The 20,587-nt window shown below is 54.7% G+C and overlaps 8 protein-coding genes across 8 annotated transcripts; 5 read left to right on the top strand and 3 right to left on the bottom strand.

Annotated features, from left to right (window-relative positions):
- The first annotated feature begins 39 nt into the window (after positions 1–39).
- On the top strand, positions 40–2,533 carry IAQ61_006380 (uncharacterized protein). Its single transcript, XM_066097160.1, has 6 exons — positions 40–463; positions 653–725; positions 818–837; positions 966–1,028; positions 1,177–1,248; positions 1,296–2,533. The coding sequence occupies exons 1-6, from the start codon at positions 414–416 to the stop codon at positions 1,567–1,569; spliced, it is 552 nt and encodes a 183-aa protein (XP_065952637.1). The 5' UTR covers positions 40–413; the 3' UTR covers positions 1,570–2,533.
- An 882-nt stretch (positions 2,534–3,415) lies between these two features.
- On the top strand, positions 3,416–4,926 carry IAQ61_006379 (uncharacterized protein; the record flags this gene model as incomplete). Its single annotated transcript, XM_066097159.1, has 5 exons — positions 3,416–3,508; positions 3,577–3,662; positions 3,902–3,931; positions 4,437–4,556; positions 4,614–4,926. The coding sequence occupies 5 exons, from the start codon at positions 3,416–3,418 to the stop codon at positions 4,924–4,926; spliced, it is 642 nt and encodes a 213-aa protein (XP_065952636.1).
- A 919-nt stretch (positions 4,927–5,845) lies between these two features.
- Positions 5,846–7,368, bottom strand: IAQ61_006378 (uncharacterized protein; the record flags this gene model as incomplete). The annotated part of the gene is made up of 2 exons (XM_066097158.1): positions 5,846–6,007; positions 6,157–7,368. The coding sequence occupies 2 exons, from the start codon at positions 7,366–7,368 to the stop codon at positions 5,846–5,848; spliced, it is 1,374 nt and encodes a 457-aa protein (XP_065952635.1).
- Positions 7,369–7,653: 285 nt separating this feature from the next.
- IAQ61_006377 (uncharacterized protein) lies at positions 7,654–8,505 on the top strand (the record flags this gene model as incomplete). Its single annotated transcript, XM_003837652.1, has 1 exon — positions 7,654–8,505. One exon carries the CDS (start codon positions 7,654–7,656, stop codon positions 8,503–8,505), a length of 852 nt encoding a protein of 283 aa, XP_003837700.1.
- A 169-nt stretch (positions 8,506–8,674) lies between these two features.
- On the bottom strand, positions 8,675–12,106 carry IAQ61_006376 (uncharacterized protein; the record flags this gene model as incomplete). Its single annotated transcript, XM_066097157.1, has 8 exons — positions 11,684–12,106; positions 11,458–11,625; positions 10,670–11,387; positions 10,062–10,621; positions 9,629–10,012; positions 9,462–9,580; positions 9,335–9,414; positions 8,675–9,285 (listed from the first exon to the last, which is right to left on the bottom strand). The coding sequence occupies exons 1-8, from the start codon at positions 11,912–11,914 to the stop codon at positions 8,675–8,677; spliced, it is 2,871 nt and encodes a 956-aa protein (XP_065952634.1). The 5' UTR covers positions 11,915–12,106.
- A 541-nt stretch (positions 12,107–12,647) lies between these two features.
- Positions 12,648–14,413, top strand: IAQ61_006375 (uncharacterized protein; the record flags this gene model as incomplete). Its single annotated transcript, XM_066097156.1, has 4 exons — positions 12,648–12,796; positions 12,841–12,870; positions 12,927–13,001; positions 13,060–14,413. 4 exons carry the CDS (start codon positions 12,648–12,650, stop codon positions 14,411–14,413), a joined length of 1,608 nt encoding a protein of 535 aa, XP_065952633.1.
- A 345-nt stretch (positions 14,414–14,758) lies between these two features.
- IAQ61_006374 (uncharacterized protein) lies at positions 14,759–16,243 on the bottom strand (the record flags this gene model as incomplete). The annotated part of the gene is made up of 1 exon (XM_003837655.1): positions 14,759–16,243. One exon carries the CDS (start codon positions 16,241–16,243, stop codon positions 14,759–14,761), a length of 1,485 nt encoding a protein of 494 aa, XP_003837703.1.
- Positions 16,244–16,503: 260 nt separating this feature from the next.
- Positions 16,504–20,523, top strand: IAQ61_006373 (uncharacterized protein; the record flags this gene model as incomplete). The annotated part of the gene is made up of 4 exons (XM_003837656.2): positions 16,504–16,935; positions 16,998–17,999; positions 18,300–20,180; positions 20,266–20,523. 4 exons carry the CDS (start codon positions 16,504–16,506, stop codon positions 20,521–20,523), a joined length of 3,573 nt encoding a protein of 1,190 aa, XP_003837704.1.
- Positions 20,524–20,587: the final 64 nt, after the last annotated feature.

Genomic DNA, 20,587 nt, shown 5'->3' with positions numbered 1-20,587 from the left:
CTGTGCAGAACGAACGAAGCCCTCTTCTTAGCTGCTTTTCCCCAGAGGCGGCGCAGTCTCTCGCCCTTCACCCTCGGCCACTTACATTTGCTCACATCTCACGTCTTGCATCCCCCATCCGCCTCATCCCATTTCGCATTCTGGTTAAACAACAGCAGCGGAGGCGTGTCGTGTCAATTCCCTTCATTCGTTGCTGGTTGCTGCTAGCTATCTACTACTGCGTATGCCTATCTAGAAGAGAGAGAGAGAGAGAGAAGAGAAAGAGAGCCCGTCACGCCTTAGTCCATGCCCCGCAGCAAGGATCAAGGTTCCCAAACTTCCCACCACCGCCCATCCATCATCAGCCCTCACCACCAGACATCTCCAACATCGAGTCATTAAAAGACCATCATCACTCGCCGCCTCCTTCCACCATGGCAAATCTCTTTCGTCGCATCTACGACTGGCTACTGCGCCTGTTCTGGTAGGCTTTACCTTGGGTCCTCCTACACGTCTACAATCCAATATCCAGCATCTCTGCTGTTGGCTGGGCCTGCATGCCTGATGCGCCAGATCGGATACCGGTTTTCCCATCCGCTTTCGTCGGCGCAACAGCAACAACACAGGCCCGCATCCTCCTGCTAGACAGACGCTGACCTTTGCCGCTTCACAGGGCGACCGAGATGGACATCACCATGATCGGTCTTCAAAACGCTGGCAAGACGTCGCTGCTGCGAGTTCTGGCGGTGAGTGCCTTCCTGATGCGGTAAACCACCATCTTGGACCGACCCTCTTGACCACCATCAAACGAGAATCTGCGCTGACGAGATTCGACCAGGGAGGCGAGTTTACAGTCGAGTAGGTCATCCTCTTCCCCATCGGCTCACGCCTACGCACCCAGTCTTCCATCCAGGTTGCGCTTCTCCTACGTTGCGCAACCATGACCGCCATCACTACGGGGGCCCAAGCGCTGATGTGGGTCATAGCTCCATCCCTACCGTAGGCTTCAACATGAAGCGCGTCCAAAAGGGTCATGTAACGTTGAAGTGGTGAGTACTCCCCCCCCCCTCTCTCTCCCTCTCTCTCCCCTGGGTCACGCATGTCCAGCTCTTGCAGCGCCAAGCCCGTTGGTGCGAGCCGTGCCGGGTGTCGTTACTCTAGCCCATCCAAGCTGCATCGGCTGACCTGCGGGAATAGTTGGGATCTCGGTGGCCAGCCTAGGTTTCGTTCCATGTGGGAGCGTTACTGCCGAGGGGTGAATGCGATTGTGTAAGGTTCGTCCGACTGTACTGGCAAGCCATCGCTTATCGCGCTAGATTCATTGTGGATTCTGCTGACAAGGAGGCACTGCCTGTTGCGCGCGAAGAGTTGATGCTTCTCTTGGAGAAGCCAGCCCTGGAAGGCATTCCTCTTCTCGTGCTCGGAAACAAGTCTGATCTGCCCAACAAGATGTCGGTCGACGAGTTGATCGATGCGCTGAATCTCAAGGCGGTGTCGCACCGAGAGGTGAGCTGCTATGGCATCAGTGCAAAGGAAGAGACCAACCTCGACGCCGTTCTCCAGTGGTTGATTGCCCGAGCCAGCAAGTAGCATGTGTATGTCATGGCCGGGACGGTAACGTGACTGACGTGTCTCGTGGCCCACGTGCGGCACCCAAGGCATTCGACTCGGATCTTGCGGTTGTTGTTTTCTTCCGCAACATTACGACGCTGACGTGCCTATGCTCTGACAAAGGACGGTCGTCAGCCTTTCTACGACCTAGTTAATGATTCTTACGAAGTGACGGAAGAAAAGACGGCAGATCGCTCTGCAGCCAGCGATGGCCCCTCAGTTTCCACAGCTCGACCCTGTTTTCTTTTCTTTTGATGTTCAGCACAGCGACGACCTGTCCTCCCTTTACGGTGGCGGGGTGACGGCCTGGGTGGCTTCCAGCGTATATCCAGCTTGCATGTATCATCCAATCTACTTTGTTTCCTATCGAGCGAAAGAGGAAGATAGGTTCCCAAGAGCAGACGAGATTTCGTCGCCTATACGTATACGGTGGTGCGTTTATGGGCCATTGTCGACTCCGGTAGGGAGAGGTTGGCGTGGAATTCGGTAATTGTTTCATGGTATCAAAATCTCTTTTAGGGGAATCATGGTCGTATGCTCGTGACAGTGGCGCCATGTGAGCCAGTGACTAGTGAGGCGTGGGGCGTGACGAGCAGTGGTATGATGGATGTGATGGGTGACCATGGCGCAAGGTCAACGGTCAGACTTTGCCGTGGCCAGCCAACACAGGAGCCAGCGAGGGGAATCGCAGGCTTCTACACGTCTTGTCCCCGATCCAGCAGCTTTTGGTGGGCGCATCGAGACTCCAGAATGGGCCTACCAAGGGCAAAAGCGGCGATTCGAGGCCAGAGGCGTGCGCGCGCATTCCTTCTTGGACCAGCGACACAGAACAAGGACGCGGGCATGCGCATGCATACGTACGAATGAAGCGCGCGTGTGTGAGTGTGCAAAAGAAAAAGACCAAAAAGCAAGACGCTCCCCCCCCCCCTCCCCTTTCCTCTCTCCCCCTCCCCAACCCCCCAAAGAATCCACTCCCCAGCGAAGAAAGAAGACACGAAAAAAGAACCGAGAAAGAAGACAGCCAGAGCCGGTGGTCCCTATATCTAGGCCAAAATAAACTTATGCATCATGCCCGCTTATTTTTTTCAATCCGCGAAACGGCGCATTGGAGGGCTCTTTGCCTTGCTCTTCGCTGGCAAAAAGTCTGATTTTGCGGAATTGAACAACTCATCCTGCATTAGCGTTCTCGGGAAGGGGCAGGGGGGGGGGTTGTTCTGGGCTAGGCTAGGGCTGGGAGGGGAGGGGGGTGTGATTGGTTGGGGGGATTGGAGGGTGTGTGTGTGTGTGTGTGTGTGTGTGTGGTGGTTTGGTTGTGTTGATGGTTTGGTTGTGTTGATGGTTTGGTTGTGTTGATGGATTGGATTGGGAATGGGATTAGACTTGGAATGCGTTGGAGATGGGTACATACCTACTGTGCAAGTATCATCTATTACATTCGACTGCCTTTGATGCTCGATGCTCTCAGCCTCGGCCATTGTTTTTGTTTTTGTTTTTTTTTAGCTACAGTCGTTTGAGCTGGCTTAGCCTTCTGGTGTTGGTTTCATTCATCCACATCATCGAGTGTAAAGGTGTCTACATATCCTATCCTCTTCCACTCTTCACATCGATGACAAGTCCTATTCACATCCCTCATCCATCCTCCATGCCTCAACATCAGATGACCCACAATCTCGTTCACTCTCATCGCAACGAAAAAACACCCTTCTCAGGGCTCTCCGTCAAATCATCGTCAGCCTCGGCCCGATGGCATTTGTACCAATTGCTGACTCTCCTGACGCCTGCCTCTTTTTCCTCTGCTTCTATTGCGCAGTGAGCGGGCGCAGCAATGGAGTTGGTGTTGAAAAGTGCACAATGGGCATCTGGCTACAGGTTGGATTTGCTACGCCACGTCATAGTGGCTAGTCGTCACTACGTACCGGTACCTAATCCAACTTTCACATTCATCCCATCCATCCTTACCCGCCGCCGTGCTAACCGGTTCCCAAGTCCCCAGCCCTCTTGGCTGTGGCTGAGCAATCCTTGCATCTTTTCCCTCTTCTGCTGCGTCCCCTCTGGCCTTGCCTTCGTCATAGGTAAACTCGGTAGTACTTGGTCCCAGCCCCGCCGCCCTCGTCCTAGTTCTTTCTAGATTGTACGCGACAGTAAACTCACCGGCTGCGTCATATTCTCACGACCTTCGCCCACGCTTCGAGAAAGGTCGACGACTGGCTTGTTTCAACGGGGATTCGCGTTTGACAACGTATCCCTATCGCCGCGCATCGCACCTTCACATCCTTCGCGCTATCAGAGCAACCATGCACCTTCAGGCCAGACAGTTTGGCTACTATGACGGCAACGACAGGTATGTGTGTGTGTAGACTCCAACTCCTTGTATTGCGCATTCCTCCGTGGCTCAGACGGAACCCCCTCGCGCCGCGGCCAACGGTCCCGTGATGACAAGGCGTGCCTTTTGGCGGAAAACGAGGTGCAATGTTCTTGGTCGTCGGCTTCTGATTCGTTTGTTTTGCCTTTGCTTGGCTTGGTGGTTTAGTTGGGGACGTCATCGTTTGCGGGTTGCGGAGGCCTCGCTTCCTCGCTCGCTCGCCTTTGTACGTGTACGCATTGCGGTGCTACTGCTACTACTAGTCGTAGTAGTGGTATGTTGCTGGTGCTTTGGGGGGGGGGGGCGCTGTCTTGTCTTTCCTTTTCTACTTACTCTTCACTTCTCTTCATTTCACTTCGCCACATTCATCTTGTTCATTGAGTGTGGTTTCCATCTCATCTCATCTCATCTCATCGCTACCACAACCCCAACTCCAAAACACACCGTACCACCAAGCACCCCACACCTAACACAACATGGTCAGGTGCTACTACGACCGTTACGGCCGGTACCGCTGCCGCAATTCCGCATGGAACGACTGGGTACGATGGGTAGTCCTCGCCGTCGTAGTAATCGGCTTCCTCCTCCTCTTCTTCCTCTGCTCGTACGTCTCCCTCCCTCCCTCCCTCCCCTTCTCCCTTACTAACCCCCAACCTCACAGCTGCATCACCGCCCGCCGCCGCCGCAAAGCCGGTCGCCAACCCTTCTACGGCACAGGCTGGGCCGCCCGCCCAGGCGCATACAACAATGCGCCAACCCAGCAGCCCTACTATGCCGGCAACGCCGCGCCTGCGCCGCCCTACTCGGCGCCGGATAGCAATGCGGGATACTATGGTGGCGGCCAGAATCAGGGCTATTATGGGCAGCAGAATGGCGTGGAGTTGCAGAGCCCGCAGCCGGCATATGGTGGTGCTGCTGGGTATGCGCCTCCACCGGGTCCGCCGCCGGGCAAGGCCGATGGCATTGTGCGGTAGATGGTGGGGGAGGCTTGGAAGTAGAGGGGATATTGGGTGAGGTCTGGATGAGGAGTCGAGATTGGATATGCGCATCGTTATGCTTTATGAGGCTGGATTGTTGGGATGGGTGAGATTGTTTTTTGCTCTTTTGTAATTGTTTTGCAGACTCGCTTGATACCTCTTATGCTATGATGTTTTTATGGGGTTCTTTGTCCTTTTTTTTTGAGGATTCCTTGTTGGAATCTACGTGTTGCTTGGGTCTGTGGTTCAAGTGAATTGATGGCATCGACATGACCTCATATCAAGATTCCAACGCTATCCAGCCCCATCCCTTTTCACCACCCCATCCCTCCCCACCATCTCTCCACCGTCCAAAGCAAATCAGAGCCGAAAATTCAGTAACCTACCATGGAAACGAAGAAACAAAAGCCACCGAGACGAAACAATATTCACACAATACAACCCAACACAGCAGCCCATGACCTATCCTTACCCCCCCCCCCCCCCTTTCCATCCTCATCCTCATCTCTTGTTACGATATATCATGTCTGCACTAACTATTGTTACGCCCTTGAGGCTGATTCTTTGGTGTATTGGCAGATGTGGATTGTTGGGTGAGTGTTTGAGAGTGGTGGGATGGTGGTGGAGTAGGATGGTTGTGGTGCTGGGATACATGTACACACACAGACATGTACATGTATTTCTACATGCAATACGATGTATAACGCTACACAGTGGCGAGATGACATCACACTGCTTTCCAAAGCATCGTCCCCGCATCTCCAACATGTACGTTTGCCCAGACATGCTTGATAGAAAGCCTTGATAGGATCTACACATGGTCCATGGTATTGTACGGTATTGTATTGTATCCCATCACGCCCACAACACAAACACTGCGTTACAGCCTCCATCCCTCACGCCAACAAAACCAGCCTCACTTCCTCCTCTTCATCACCTTTGTGCACATTTCCACGAGCCCCTGCTTGGCCTCTGAGTCTGGGAAGAAGGAGATTGCGGCAATGGCCTTGTCGACGTATTCCTGTGCTAGCGCCCGGGTTTGCTCGAGGCCGGAGCTTTGGGATACGATGTCGCGGGCCTGTTTGGGGTGGGGTTAGTGGGGTTGTGGTTGTGGTTAGGGGAGTGGGGGAGAAAGGGAGGGGGTTTTGGGAGGAGGGAGTTGAGAGATGAGATGATGAGGGAAATGGGAAGAGGAAAAGGAAGGAAGAAAGACAAAAAATTACTCACCCTCTGAACATCCCCCTCACCCGAAAACTTCCTCCCCACCAACCGCCCCAAACTCTCATCCTCCTTCCACGCAAACAGCAACGGCGCAGTCGCAAGCCCGAGCTCCAAATCCGCCCCCGCCGGCTTCCCCAACTCCTCGCCCGAGACGGTGTAATCGAGCATATCGTCGACGAGCTGAAAGGCCAGGCCGAGATTCTTGCCGTACAAATAACTCGCCTCGACCACGTCGTCGCTGCTGCCGCCCAAAATGGCCGCCGCCCGACACGACTTGCTAATCAGCGAGGCCGACTTGAGATACGTCTTTTGGAGATAGTACGACACCGTCTCCTCGGTCCACTGTGGATTCGTCTCGTCCCGCGCCGTGTTCTTGAGTTGCATGAACTCGCCCTCGACCAGGTTTGCAATCACCGTCGCCAGCAGCTCCGTCACCTCGGGGTCGCGCAGACGGGCGAGCGCGACCGAGGCGCGGCCGAGCAAGAAGTCGCCGGCGAGGACGGCCATTTTGTTGCCGAATTCAATGTTTGCGCTGGGCGCGGACCGGCGCGAGACCGAGTGGTCGATTACGTCGTCATGGAGGAGGGAGGCGGTGTGGATGAGTTCTGTGATTTCAGCGAGGCGGCGTTGCGAGGGGAGGATGTCGCTGTCCGCAGTCGTGTAGGCGGCGTCGTCCCGGACGGACGAGCATGGCCGTGCTGGGTTTTCGTCTGCGAGAATGGTCGGGTGGCTGATGGAGGCGTCTACACTTGGTATCCGTCCGGCTCTTGAACTCGGACCTCGAGGCGTCAACGCTGTTGCCCGGCTCATGAGGAGGACGAGCATGGGCCGCACGTATTTCCCCTCACTCTGCGTGTAGTACTTTGCCACCGTATCCAGAGTTGGATGGCCCGAGCCGAGCAATTGTCGTATGTTCCCCGTCAAGAACTTCATCTCCCGTGCTACCGTCTGGAACGGGTCCATTTTGATGGGAGCGTCCGGTGGCGGACTGCTCATGACATTTTGCGCGACATTCACTGCGGCCGCCCACGAGGACTGCTGTCGCCGCCGTGAGGGGTGGTGCGAGCATATCGAGGAAACGGGAGGCAGGTTTTTTACTCTTCTTTGTGGGCGTAGCAGTCCAGCAGCGCTAGAATGTGGACATGTCGACTTGGATAACGGTGCAGATGTTTGCTGCGCGATGCTCGTCACTGCGAGCCGGCAAGATCGGCTCGTCATGGATGGGGGTTTTCCGGATTTCGCCCTCGCAGTCAGAAAGCGAGGTAGCAATTGGACCGTTTGCCGGGATTAAAAAGGCGTGCGAGGCGTGGCTGCAGGCGTTGCAATCGTGGACCTGGACTTGAAGTGGAGTTTTTGGATAATCATGACGCGCTAGCCAGTCTTCCATGAGACATCCTGGTCGTGGGCCTTGATTTCGTTCTCGCCATCGCTTACTTCCGGGGGCGCGACTACGACCATCCTCCTTGCCGTGAACACCAACAACCGCGGCGATATCGCGTGAATATGGTGCTGCTCACAATCACACCCGGTATACTCCGAGCCCTCGAAAGCGCGTCCAACACATACCCCGATCACTTTGCGAAACTCCAACACAATGACGAGCCCAGCCTCTCACAGGCCAAACTGGGAGACGCAGTCTCGCATACACAACTCATCGCCCTCTCCAAGCTCCTCAAACAACACTCGACACCGCGCCCAGACACTCCATCCGAACAAGGCCAAGACGTCTCGAATAACGACACCCCCCTCCCGCCACCTGCCACGCTCGCCTCCCTCCTCCACTCAACAACCATCTACACACCACCCCCCGCCCCAAAGCCCGCTCCGACTCCCGAATACACCGCCTTGATGGCCCGTCTGCGCCGCGACCAAGAAGCCCTCTCCTACTCGCGCCTCCTCAACCCGCCGACACGAGAAAGCTTCTCCCAGCGGTTCCCCGCCGCCCCCTCGCCTTTTACAACCCACATTCCGCCTTCCTCCCTCGACGACGAAATCACCTACGAAGAAGTCCACCGCCAAATCATCCTCATCATCAACATCCTCGTCTCCATCGTCGCCGTCTCCGTCTTCCTGTGGGTTGCAGCCCGCCACTGGAGTATTGGGAAACGGTTGGGTCTGGCAATGGGAGGTAGTTTGGCTATTGCAGTCGCCGAGGTTGCCGTGTATGGGGGTTATGTGAGGAAAGTGAAAGAGGCAAAACTTGTGGAGAGGCGGAAGCCGGAGATCAAGGAGATTGTCCAGACTTGGAGGGTTGGTGGGGCAAAGAATGCAGAGGCGGAGCGTGTAGATGTGGGCGGCAAAGGCAAGGGCGACGAGGTTGACGGGGTAAGATTTAGAAAAGGAAAGCATCGTTGAAATAACACCCGCTTGGGATTGGATTGAAATATCAATGGACGCCAGCCATGCATGCTGCATTATCGTCATACGGTCATGCCAAAAATCCACCAAACCAGGACGCCCGGAATGCAGTCTCTGTCTACCTCCACCAATCCATCAACCAAACAAACACCAAAGTGTAAACATGTCACTTCTTCTTATTTCGCCCTGCAACACCACCAGCGAACCGCCCAAGATTGCTTAGGCTCGACCTCGACTTATGTCCGGGTACAACAGGGTTCTGTACTGGCACAGGAGGTAACCTCGACCCTCCTGCTGGACTACTCGGCCTGAGCCCCAGATTTCTATTTTGCACTGGTGGCGGTGGCCCCATACGTTCAGTCTCCGGCATTGTTTCCGGCAAGTCCTCGCCCATGCTCGCCATTCTCTGACTCCGCCTCGCTTTTTCTTGCGTCGCCTTGAACCGGTCAAGCAGCTCTGTCCACTTCACAGCACCTTCCTCTTTCGGTCTAAGCCGGTTCGGCCGTTCGAAGTTGGAGACGCCAGAGGGGCCGGAGGGGACACTAGGGGTTCCAACATCTGAGCTCTTTTGTCGCAAGTGATTTAATGTAGGAGAGGAAGTGGGAACATACGTGCTCGAGCGCGGCGCGATGTGCAGATAGCCGATTGCGGAGACACTGTTGAGGCGATTCTTAAGCGCCGCGAAGGCCGAGGATTGCGGGAGGAGCATGAGCAGGCCGTACATGCACTTGTAGAGATGCGAGTACTTTTCTGGCTCGAGAAGCTGCATGCGTAAATCTAGAGTTGGTTAGACAGTGATAATGGGATTGTACGAGAGCAGACTTGCAAGTAAAAACGGGTGATTCTAGCAGTTGGACGAGCTTGTCAATTTGAATGAGCATGTTGACTGTCATCTCGAGGTCGGCACTACAGAGTTGTTAGAGCAATTTATTAGGAAGGTGCCTAAAACATACAATACTTGAAGCAGATGATATGCCTGTTCGTAGGCTTGGGCAAGGAGGCACAGTGAGAACGTAGCCACAGCGTTGTGACACCATGCTTTGAAGAGCGTGACGAAAAATGATTGACCATCCTGATCCTATTAGCGATTGTATATAATGCTGCCTGGAAACACACTTACCTTGCTGTCGAGGTTCCTAAGTCGTCTTCGCAAATCTGCTAGCTCAGGCGCGGTGATGAGGTTGTTGTTGAGATTCTGAACCATTATGCTCGCGAACTCGACATCCTCGTCTTTAGCCAGGCAGTCCGCCATGGTTCGATATATCCTTTCAGCACTGAGGGTCAAACATAGCTGTCGGATAATGAGATTTCCCCGGGTCTCGAGTAATCGACGGTCCGTGCAAAAAAGCTTCAGGAGATTAACCATGAACGAGGTGAAGTATGTGTCATCACTGTGCAGGGAGATTTGAGACAGAAGAAGCAAGTCGCGAGTGACAACGGCATCTGAAGGGTCCGAGAGCGTCTTAAGCAATGCGGGAAATGTTCCGTCATCGACTGTGAGTATCTGTTGGTCCATTAGCGGCATGTCATGCACCGAGCTCTGCTTGACTGACCTTGCCAGGCGCCATGCGATGCAGCATTATAAGCCAAGCTATGGCTGCAACACGTGTGGCCTCGTGCTCGTTCAAGAACTGCAACGTAAGCGCACTGACAGCGGCTTGATAGTCGAGCTCTGGTATTGGACGTGGTGATGGGCCGCGGTCTTCAGCCGGTGTCGATGAACGCGTTTCTCTGACTTCTGGTGACTCAACTCTGCTTGCTTGATCTCGTATGACTGCTTTGAGTAACCGCCCAGACAAGTTGGAGTCGCGCCGTTGTGTTCCTGTGAGCTCCTTGCCAAGCTCAGACAGTGAAGGTGGCAGTTGAATCTGACCACCTGAGCTGCCATCTGAAGTTCGACTGTCGTCAGACAAGGACAAAATATAGTCCATCAAAGACGCATTCACTTTGACAGCCGCCTTGCGAACGCTGTCCACCTCGTGTGACATGCGTGGCAGCACATGCGACAACAGGCTTGGAACAAACGGCATAATGTCCTCTGGGCAGATCTCAAAGAAGCTGTCGATCCATCGTAAGGCAGTGAGCAAAATTTCGGTTTGTTCGTCATTTGGATCTGTCAATGTGAGCTTTAGTGTGCTGGGACAGGCTGCAGCTTACCCACCTGCCGGAGCGACTAGAAAGTCGACCAGTATGGTCAAGATCTTTGGGTGATCTACATGAACGTCTTGGCCTGGCACCCAATTCCCATCTCCATTGACAGACTTTTCGCTATCACCCGAAATCGAGTCACTGTATCCACTAGCTACGCCCCTGTCGTCTACAGGATCTAGTGGCTCAAGTTGCATGCTGTCTGTGGCCTCGCTCTCGACTGCCGCACTACGCACACTCGAGAGGGAATGCCGTCGCTCCTCCTTGCCATGACTCTTCTTGCTCTCTGCGATACCCTTTTTGACCCTCGCAATCTTCTTAATCTCTGCCAGGAACCTGTCGAGCGCCGCCTGGGCCATGGTGTACACATCCTGGTTGGAGTCGCTCAGGAACTTGAACAGACCACCGAGGAAGCGCGGAAGGTGAGCGATGAGCTCGAGATCTGGTATAGAGTCTAGCAGGGTAATCCATGAGACCAGGAAGACTCGTGTAAATGGGTTGATGACGTTGATGCGTTCTTCGAGGAGGGGCAGAAATCGCTCCAGGTTGAAAGCGGTGGGTACATCGTACGGTGGTTGGTCGGGATCATCTGTAGCGGGCGGCTCTGCATGGTCGACTGGGGCATGTAGGACAGAGACATAGGTGGCGGCGGACTCTGCGACGATGTCTTTGATCAGGCGGTCCAGCAGTTCAGCTCCATTCTTGACGGACAGTTCACTATCTGCTGCCATCTGCACAGCCCAGGCCAAATTAGCATCGTCCTTGGATTAGACAGATTGGCCATGTGACGTGTCCCCTCACCTTGCAGAGCGCATCGAATACAGAGTTGAAGTAGACGAGTATCTCGCCCTTGGCGACCTTTGCAATATTGTACATGGACTCGCAGGCATAGTACCTGACACGTGCATCTTGGTCGCCAAAGCACGCGAGCACCGGAGGGACTATTTCGTCGAGGTAGCGAGCGACTTCCTACATGACATTACTTAGCAGTTTGCATCTTTCGGCCAACCACTTGTCTGCAACCTACAGGCCCCAAGGCTATCGAAGCGGCCGCAAGGCCAATGAGGCCGCCATTCCTGGCGTGCGGCTGATGGACGGCATAGGCATAGTCGTGACAGAGCTGGTGCACAATCTTGGCTATCCGGTCGTGGTCCTCGGCGGCGAGTGCATCACGTATGAGGCCTTCGAGCTCGAGGGCTCCGCTCTTGCGCTTGTCGTAGAGCTTATCGTTCAGCGCCTTGGTGATGTTGGGGTCCATGGTGGGGGGTACTGTTGAAGAAGCGAGTAGCTGTCTTTTCTTTACATGTTGGACAACGGGCTACTGGCGAGGCTACTGGAGGGCATGCTGTATTTTTTTTGTTCTCTATGAGTGATGGGTGAAGAATGGCTGGCAGGTTCCTCAAGGGCACGAGAAGATCGTTGGTTGTTGTTCCCAGGGGCTTGTTTCCTCACACGAACACGACTGAAGCCGCACCGCCAGTCTTCTATCGGTACCGTAGACTACCGTGCCTACCTAACTGGAACAACGTCATCGCACCTTCCCGCACGCAACATCCCTGTACACCCACCCACATGCACACCCTAACCCGCTCCTAGAGTGACTTGGAGTACAATACACCTCCGCCACCGCCTACACAACAAACATTCTCTTTCCGAAAGCGTCTTTCCCTCCCCCGCCCCCCATAAAAAAACCCTCTCGAGAAAACTCAAGAAGTTGGCCTCTGTGGAAAAGAAATGATCCAAAACACGGCTTGGGCTTCAATCAATCCCCGCAGCCTACGGTAACTAACTGCCCAACTTACCATGGGGAGTTGCGAGTGACAGCTCGCACGCACGCTAAGTTTCGCGTCTTGTCCTCCCTCCAAGCCACAGCAGCTGTGCCATCTTAGCAATACAGCCTGGGCACCCACTCTCGACTCTCTACTGGCCTGACGCTTCGTATCGTTTGTTCATCTGTCCCTGTCAGGTGCTTCTTTTCCAGGGAAAACCAAATGGAGAAAATCAAGAACAAACTCTTCCAGGCCCGTCGCCACTCTCGGCAGGAGAAGAAGGAGGGCATCGACCACATCATGGAGAGGTCCAGAGCCCAAGATCTAATCAACTTCAACGCTGGTGGCTTCCAACACTGGGCCGTGGCTTTGTATGTCGATTCTGTGATGGTATCGCCAAAGCTGACGAGCGCAGCATAGTTTGCAACTTCAACGTCGATGTAGGGTAGGTAAGGAGCGCTCTTGCTTTGTTCGTGCCATGATCCTAAGTGTAGTTCGCAGCCCAGAAATCGAGATATTATACCCACCAAACGTCCCTTTCACCACAGCAGACCTGAGTGCCATATGTTTCAACAGGTGGGTACCGTCTGATTCATGGTACCTTTCGCCTGATGCCATTCTGATCCATCTCTAGCTTTCCCGAGCAACAAAACACGGAGACGGCCGAAGACTTGTCTTTCAACTTCGCAATCTCTAACAATTCTCCCGACATCAGACTCACTTCTCCAAACACACCTCATGGCAGCGCAGACACTTTCTATGGCTCCTGTGTCTTCCGTCAAGAGTTCGACGACACCATGAAAAGGAGCTTCAACCAGAGAACACTGGTCATGGTATCTCATCACAACTTTCCGGCATTCTACCACCAGATACTACAACGCATGACCGAATCTGGTGTCATCAGTGACCCCGCAACACTGGAAGCAGCTTTCACACAGATGGGCGCCTGGGAACCACCGCATCTGGGACGCCATCATCTCCCGTTTCTGGGCAAAATGCTCACACTTGACATCGCGCCCCATCCGTCCTTTCCCCTCCAAGGGCTCCCAGGCCCTACACCTCTAATATCAGACACACCGTCTTCAGTATATGCTTACGAACCAATTGGCTCCTGGGACAATATAATGCACTACATGCCCTGCATCACCGACCTCTACGTCCTATTCGAGAAGCTCATCCTCTGCGAAAGTATCATTGTGGTTGCCAAATCTCCCCAACTAGCAAGTGAAGCCGTGTCCTCACTCGTCGATCTCATCTGCCCCGTCCCCTACGCCGGAGTTGTGAAACCGTACATGACCATGCAAGCCAACTTCAAAAGCATCGGCATCGACGGCGGCACACCACGCGCATTCCTCATCGGCATCACCAATCCATTTCTTCTCAAACGCATCGTCGCCGCCGCCGAAAGCAGTCATAAAGCCCGACCGCACATTCTCTATCTTCAAAACTTCGATGGGCCTGTCCCCACCCGCCGTCACCACTCCCTCCACCACAAGAGCAGTCGAAATGCACTGTTAGACCTTCCAGGAGGCGGCATAGAAGTCCATACCCCCTCCAAACGCTTCCTCAAATCCGACTCTGCACTCCTCTCTCAAATCGAACTCTCCCTCAAACTCGGCGATCAAACGCGCGACCTCGGGCCCCTCATCCGTCGCCACTTTGCCGAACTCACCGCCCAATTCGTCGCGCCGATAAATCGCTATCTTGCCACGTCCAGCGTCGTCTCACCAGCCGGCACCAAAACCTATGCCAGTTTCCACATTCCGGATTTCCTGGCCAGCGTCAGTAAACACGGCACGAGCGTCAAGTTCCGCGGCAGCAATCCGATTCACAGACATAGAGCGAGAGATGCAATGTATGAAGCCTTTTGTACGAGCCCGAGTTTTTATAGCTGGCTGGAGATGAAGATTGCGTTGGAGACGCAGGCTAGTGCGGGCATACTGGATGGTCCTCGTGTTGCTGGTGCTGCTGGTGGTACTGGAACTTGAGCATGTTGATGGCAGTGCTTGTGGCTACTACCCTCCCTGTCCCGCGCTGCGAGCAGAAAATTTCACACCATTTATGGTATTTAATCATAATTAATCAGTTTGTTCCCAATTCGCTCTCGCTGTTCTTTCCTCTTCTTCTTCGTTTTGTTTTCTCAAGGCGGGAAGAATGTTGAGCGCGTGTTTCATGGGGTATCTATTCCATCCCGTCCTGACCTGGTCTATCTTACACCACAACCGACAACAACCACACACTACACACAGACTTCCCAACTCCCCCTTCCTTGTCCGCTCCCCAAATCTACACCGCGACTCTACACTGCCAACTCTAAGAATTCCTCATCCCTTCTAATTCTGCATGAAGGGATTCGGAGGCAGAATGTCGGGATCGAATGTACGCGTGGCATCTCCTTTTGTTCTGTGACTGATTTGCGGGCTGTGACTGGGGTCATCAGGGGTATTTGCGTGGTCGTTGGTATGGAGACCCTCATGGCCATTTGTGTGGGCATCCTTGTCATGGCCGTTTGTGCGGGCCTCGTCGTCAGGGCCATCTGTACGGGCCTCTTGATCATGTCCACGGCCCTCATCTCGATGCCCACCCACCCCCTCCCTTCCAAGTTCCCACAATCTAACCACGCCATCCAAACCCGCGCTCACCAGCATTTTATCCGTCGGATGCGTATCCACACTCAACACGGCGCCATCATGGCCATCCAGTCTCTGTAAAATATTCTTGGAGCTAACATCCCAAATCACGACTTCGCCGTCCTCGCTGCCCGAGGCAATGAATGCGTATTCTGCTGGTTTTGCCGACCCGTTTCTGCTGCCTGCACGGCGGTTTGAAGTGCTACTGGCCCCGTAGGTGCCGAATGCGCCGCTGAGTGAGTATCGCGCGTTGACGTGTCCTTGGTACGTCTTTACGCATTTGCCCTTGCCCTCGACATAATCCCACAGACGGATGCAGCCGTCCAGCGTCCAGGCGAGGACGTAGCGGCCATTGGGGCTGAAAATCACGCTCGTGACCGCCTTGTTGTCCTCGTGGACCAGTGTGCGCAGACACTGGCCGGTTGCCGTGTCCCAGACGCGAATGAGGCCGTCGTGCGAACACGAGACGATGAGGGTGCCGTCGCGGACAAAGTCGACGCCGCCGACGGGGTCCGAGTGCGCAGGTAGGGAGCGCATGACGCGAGCGGCGCGCACGTCCCAGACGTAGACTGCTTCGTCGTAGGAACCGGAGACGAGCATGTTGCCCTTTGGACTAAAGGCAATCGAGTAGACGTAGTTGTGATGGCCGATGAAGGGGGTAGGATGGGCAAGACCCGTGGTCGTGTCCCAGAGACGTATGCTTTTGTCGTCGGAGCCCGAGGCTAGGATTTTGGAGTCGGGCGACCAGGACAGCGTGTTGATGCCCGCGAGGTGGCCTTCTAGCGTGTGTTCGAGGCTGCCGGACGGGTAGGACCATATTTTTATGGTGCAGTCGGCACTGGCGCTGGCAATGCGTGTTCCGTCCGGGGAAAACTTTAGACAAGATATGCCCTTTTTGTGGCCGTGGAGGACGAGTTTGGGCACGTAGTGGAGAGAGGTGGGCTTTGGTGGGGGGGAAGCGGAGCGCGAGGGAGAGCGAGAGGTGGATTGCTGCCGTCGGTCGTGGTAGTATCGTTCATCGTCGCTCTCATTTCTGCTGTAGCGGCGTGCAGGGCGTTCGGCGATGCGGTAGCTGGGAGAGGTGGGTGGTGGAGTGTGGGATGCGGAGCGTTTGCGGGGCGGCCCATCTTCATAATCGTCTTGGTCGTCTCGTCGGCGTTTTGGTGAGGCAAGACGCGAATCCTGCATTGTACAACTCCTGTTTTACTTTTTATTTTTCGGGTTTGTTGATATGATGTGCAGTTTGTAGAGTTTTGTTTGGTTATGACTTTGTTAAGAAAGTTGACCGGTGAGTCGCGAACGCGACAGTACTGCCATGTCGTTGCGTAGGCGGTGAAGGACATCCCTGCAACACTCACCGTACCTGAGTTAGGTTGCATCATCGCCCGAGCCAACCAACCAAATACTTTTCTTGTTCTCGGACTGGGTTGTACCTATATATCTCCCAAATGGCCTCAGACGCCAGGTCCCCGCCTTCGAGCTTGCGCATCCTGACGCTCAATTGCTGGGGCCTCAAGTTCATATCCAAACTTCGGCATGAGCGTCTCACGGAAATCGGGGTCCAGATCGCCGCGGCGAAGCCTACGCCAGACATTGTTGGGCTGCAAGAGTGCTGGACACAAGAAGACTACAATGCGATAAGAGAGAAGACACATCACATTCTTCCCTATGGCAAGTTCTACTGGAGCGGCATATTTGGTGGTGGATTGGCTATTCTCTCAAAATGGCCAATTGAGGAGAGCAACATGGTCCGCTATCCTCTCAACGGACGCCCTGCTGCCTTCTACCGAGGAGACTGGTTTGTGGGCAAGGGCGTCGCATGTGCAAGGATACGGATGGGACCTTCACGGAGAGACGTGGCCGAAGTCTTCTGTACCCATGTATGCAACTACCATTTCCATGTCTGACTGTACAAGTGAGTGCAATGGATTGACCGTGTCAGCTCCACGCCCCCTATGAACGCGAACCTCACGACTCGTACATCTGCCACCGCACTGCCCAGGCATGGGAGATAACAAAACTCATGCGTGCAGCTGCCGAGCGTGGGCACCTCGTCATCGGTCTTGGAGACTTCAACATGGTGCCCTTGTCCCTCGCCCATCGCATCATAGAGACACATTCTCCCGTCAAGGACGTATGGCGGATCCTACACCCCGACTCATCCATCGGTGCAGCCAAAGATGCCGTCGAACAAGCCCGCGAACGTCCGATGCCGACGGCAGAGTACAACATGACCATCAACGGTGCAACATGCGATAGCGCGCTCAACTCCTGGCGGTGGAATCAGGCGCACAAGCGCCGTCTTGCAAGGGGCGAAAACGTGCAGATAGAACCTACCGTCCCCGACCCCGACGCAAAACGCCTCGATTACATCTTCTTCAGCAGTCCACGATACCGTGATGGAGGGACTGGCAACGAGGCAGCCGACTGGGAGCTCAAGGAGGCAAATGTTGGCATGGAAATGCGTCATCCGACGCTACACTGTTCCCTCAGTGATCATTTCTCCGTCGAAGCAACATTGACACGGAATACACCATATGCATCGTCCACGACTGATCGAAGTAACGTATTAGACCCACCAGAGCGCTACCTTCCCATATCGATATACGATGAAATTCTAGCCACAACACTCAAATATCAAGTACGCGAGCGCGTGCAGCGCAAGCTACGGATAGGTCACTTCTTCTATCAACTCGCGCTGACCATTGGCTGTATGATTGGCGTGTGGTGGTCCCCGCACAACTATGTGTCGTTTATACTCATGTTTCTCAGTACGTTTGGAATGAGCCTGGGGGTTATTGATGGGCTGATGGGGTTTTTGTTCGTGGGAAGTGAAATGAGGGCGTTGAAGGAGTTTGAGTGGGAGGTCAGAAATACGAGGGAAAGGGCACTGGTGCGCAGTGGGGAGGAAGAGGGGAATAGAAAGGGACCAAGGGCTTCTGTTGTAAGCTGAATTGGTGAGAGTATGGCAGTGGTAGTGTAGTAATATGAAGACGATACATGGACGTTGTGCGTAGGTAGGTACCGTATGTCAGGTCTCTAACAGTTGGTGATGTGGTTGGATGCACGTGTTGTCGCGACTTCAGGCTTGGCTTGGCTAATGTTCGGTACCAGTACGCCTCCACCACCACGCTTCCTAACCTCGAGACTGTAGCCTACCTCATTTCCCTCACTTGACCTGTTCTGCTGCACGACAACTCTTAACCACCCTCAATAGACGCGCAGTAACACACATCGCTTATAGACTAGGTCATTGTCCACCTCTCATCGTTCGTCAGACATCTTCGCGGCACGGGAGTTTGCATCGACCTCGACAATGGCCGACTCGCAGGCCCAATCCCAAACTCAGGGCAGCCAACAGCAGGCACAGCAAACACATCTCCTCCGCGCCGATGATATACTCAAGCTGCATAGTCTGCCTGACGACGAGAAACAAAAGTACCGGCTGGTGATTCAGAACTTCTGGACGCTGTTGAACCAGCACCCGGTTGGCAGCACGGAGCATGTCTCGGCGAAACAGAAGCTGGCTGAGTGGTCGTCGAGATTCATTTCGCGCGAACGTCAACACAGGGTGAAGATGAAGCAGCAGCAACAACAGCAGCAGCAGCAACAGCAGCAGCAACAGCAGCAGCAACAGCAGCAACAGGGCAGCCAGGGTCAAGCCAGTCACGCCAATCAAGGCAATGCGGCCACATCTCAGCCCCAGACACAGGCGCAGAACACTCAAAATCAACCACAGAACCAGAACCAGAACCCTATCAAGCAGGAGGCCCCGCAGGCGCAGAACACTGCTGCACCCCAGCAGCCTCAAGGTCAACAGGGCCCCAACTCAGGCCAACCGCGAGCCCAACCCACCATTGACCCCGCCATCATCAAACACGTTCACGAATTCCCGATCCAATTACCTCCGAATGCGCCGCCTCCCGGAACTCCCGAATATGACGCCAAGCTCAAAGAATATAGGAATGGCTATCTCAACATGTTGGTCAAGCAGGCCGGGTATGCAGAACACCGACGGAAGGTTCTAGTCCAGATGCAGGAGCGGCAGAGTGCCGGGCAAGAAGTACCCCAGGATCTTGTCAACCTGAAGGCGCGCATCGAAAAGAATCATGCGGAGATGAAGGACCAACTTGACAAATTTCGAAGACTGCAAAAGACATGGAAGGACGAGCGCGAACAAACGAAAGGGCAGGGGCAGTCATCGCAGCAACCTCAGGGTCAGATCCCGACACCTTCACCCCAGCAACAAGCGCAGCAGGCACAACAACAGCAACAGCAGCCTCAGCGCCAGCCATCCCAGCCAAATATTCAAATGCAGGCGCAGATCAAAGAGGAGCCGCAAATCAAGGTTGAAGGCGGACAGGCACCACAAACACAAGCGCAATCTGCACCACAGTTCAATCTGCAGCAAGTCCCGCCACAAGCACAGGCGCCACAGAACCAGCAAATGTCAAAGGGAATGGCCCAGCAACAGCAACAGCAACAGCAACAGCAACAGCAAGCGCAGCAACAGCAACAGCAAATGCAGCAGCAGCAGCAGCAGCAGCAAAACCGTCCTCCGGGCCCTCACTCCCAATCCATGCCACCAAACCAGGTCCCGCAATTCACCCAGCCCGGCCAACCGCAACCAAACTTCCAGCAGCAACAGCGTCCGCAAATTAATCCCATGCAAGCCAGCGCACACCATCCACAAAGCAACTCTCCACACCCGCAGTCCACAACCACAGGCGCGCCCCTCCCCCCAACGCTCTCCCACCAAGCCGCTGTTAGCGCCGCAAACCGCTCCTACACCGATCCCCAGCGCACAAACACTCCCATGCAGCAAGGTGGCCCAGGCAACTTTGGTAGCCGCGAGCGCGAGCAAATGAACAATCCCAAGATGCCGATTCCGCGACACTTGAACGTCACCTCGCCGTCGGCAGTGCATATGGGCCAGGCGCGTCCTACCATGGTCGGACCCACGAATGGAGCACCAGGGCCCATGGGACAACCGGTTATTCCGCGCCCGCCACCATTCCAGCTCGAGGGCGAGGGCGATAGGGTGTTGAGTAAACGCAAGTTGGACGAGCTTGTGAGGCAGGTTACAGGAGGAGGTGAGGAAGCATTGACGTCCGAAGTTGAAGAAGTTCGTATTCCCCATTTCCAGTTTTCATGCATCTCATTCCTCAATCCCCCCCCAACAGTCTTCCCATGCTAACATGCACCCCCAGGCGGTCCTCCAACTCGCAGACGACTTTGTCGACAACGTCATCTCCTCGGCCTGCAAACTCAGCAAACTGCGCGAGTCGGCCCAGCTCGACATCCGCGACATCCAGGTCGTCCTCGAACGCAACTACAATATCCGTATTGCGGGCTATGCGTCGGATGAGGTGCGCACCGTACGTAAGATTGTGCCCGCGCCTGGCTGGGCGGCCAAGATGAACGCGGTGAGTGCGGCCAAGGTTATGGGTGGGAAGGCGGACTTCTAGGTGTGTGGGTAGGAGGGGGAAAGGAAAAGCAGGGAGGATGTGCGATGATGCTGTCTTTTTTCCA

This window comes from Plenodomus lingam, assembly GCF_022343315.1.
Source record: "Plenodomus lingam strain CAN1 chromosome Unknown contig_26, whole genome shotgun sequence".
Classification (NCBI taxonomy): domain Eukaryota; kingdom Fungi; phylum Ascomycota; class Dothideomycetes; order Pleosporales; family Leptosphaeriaceae; genus Plenodomus; species Plenodomus lingam.
The sequence above is the reverse complement of the archived record's forward strand: the minus strand, read 5'-3'. Positions and strand labels throughout refer to the sequence as shown.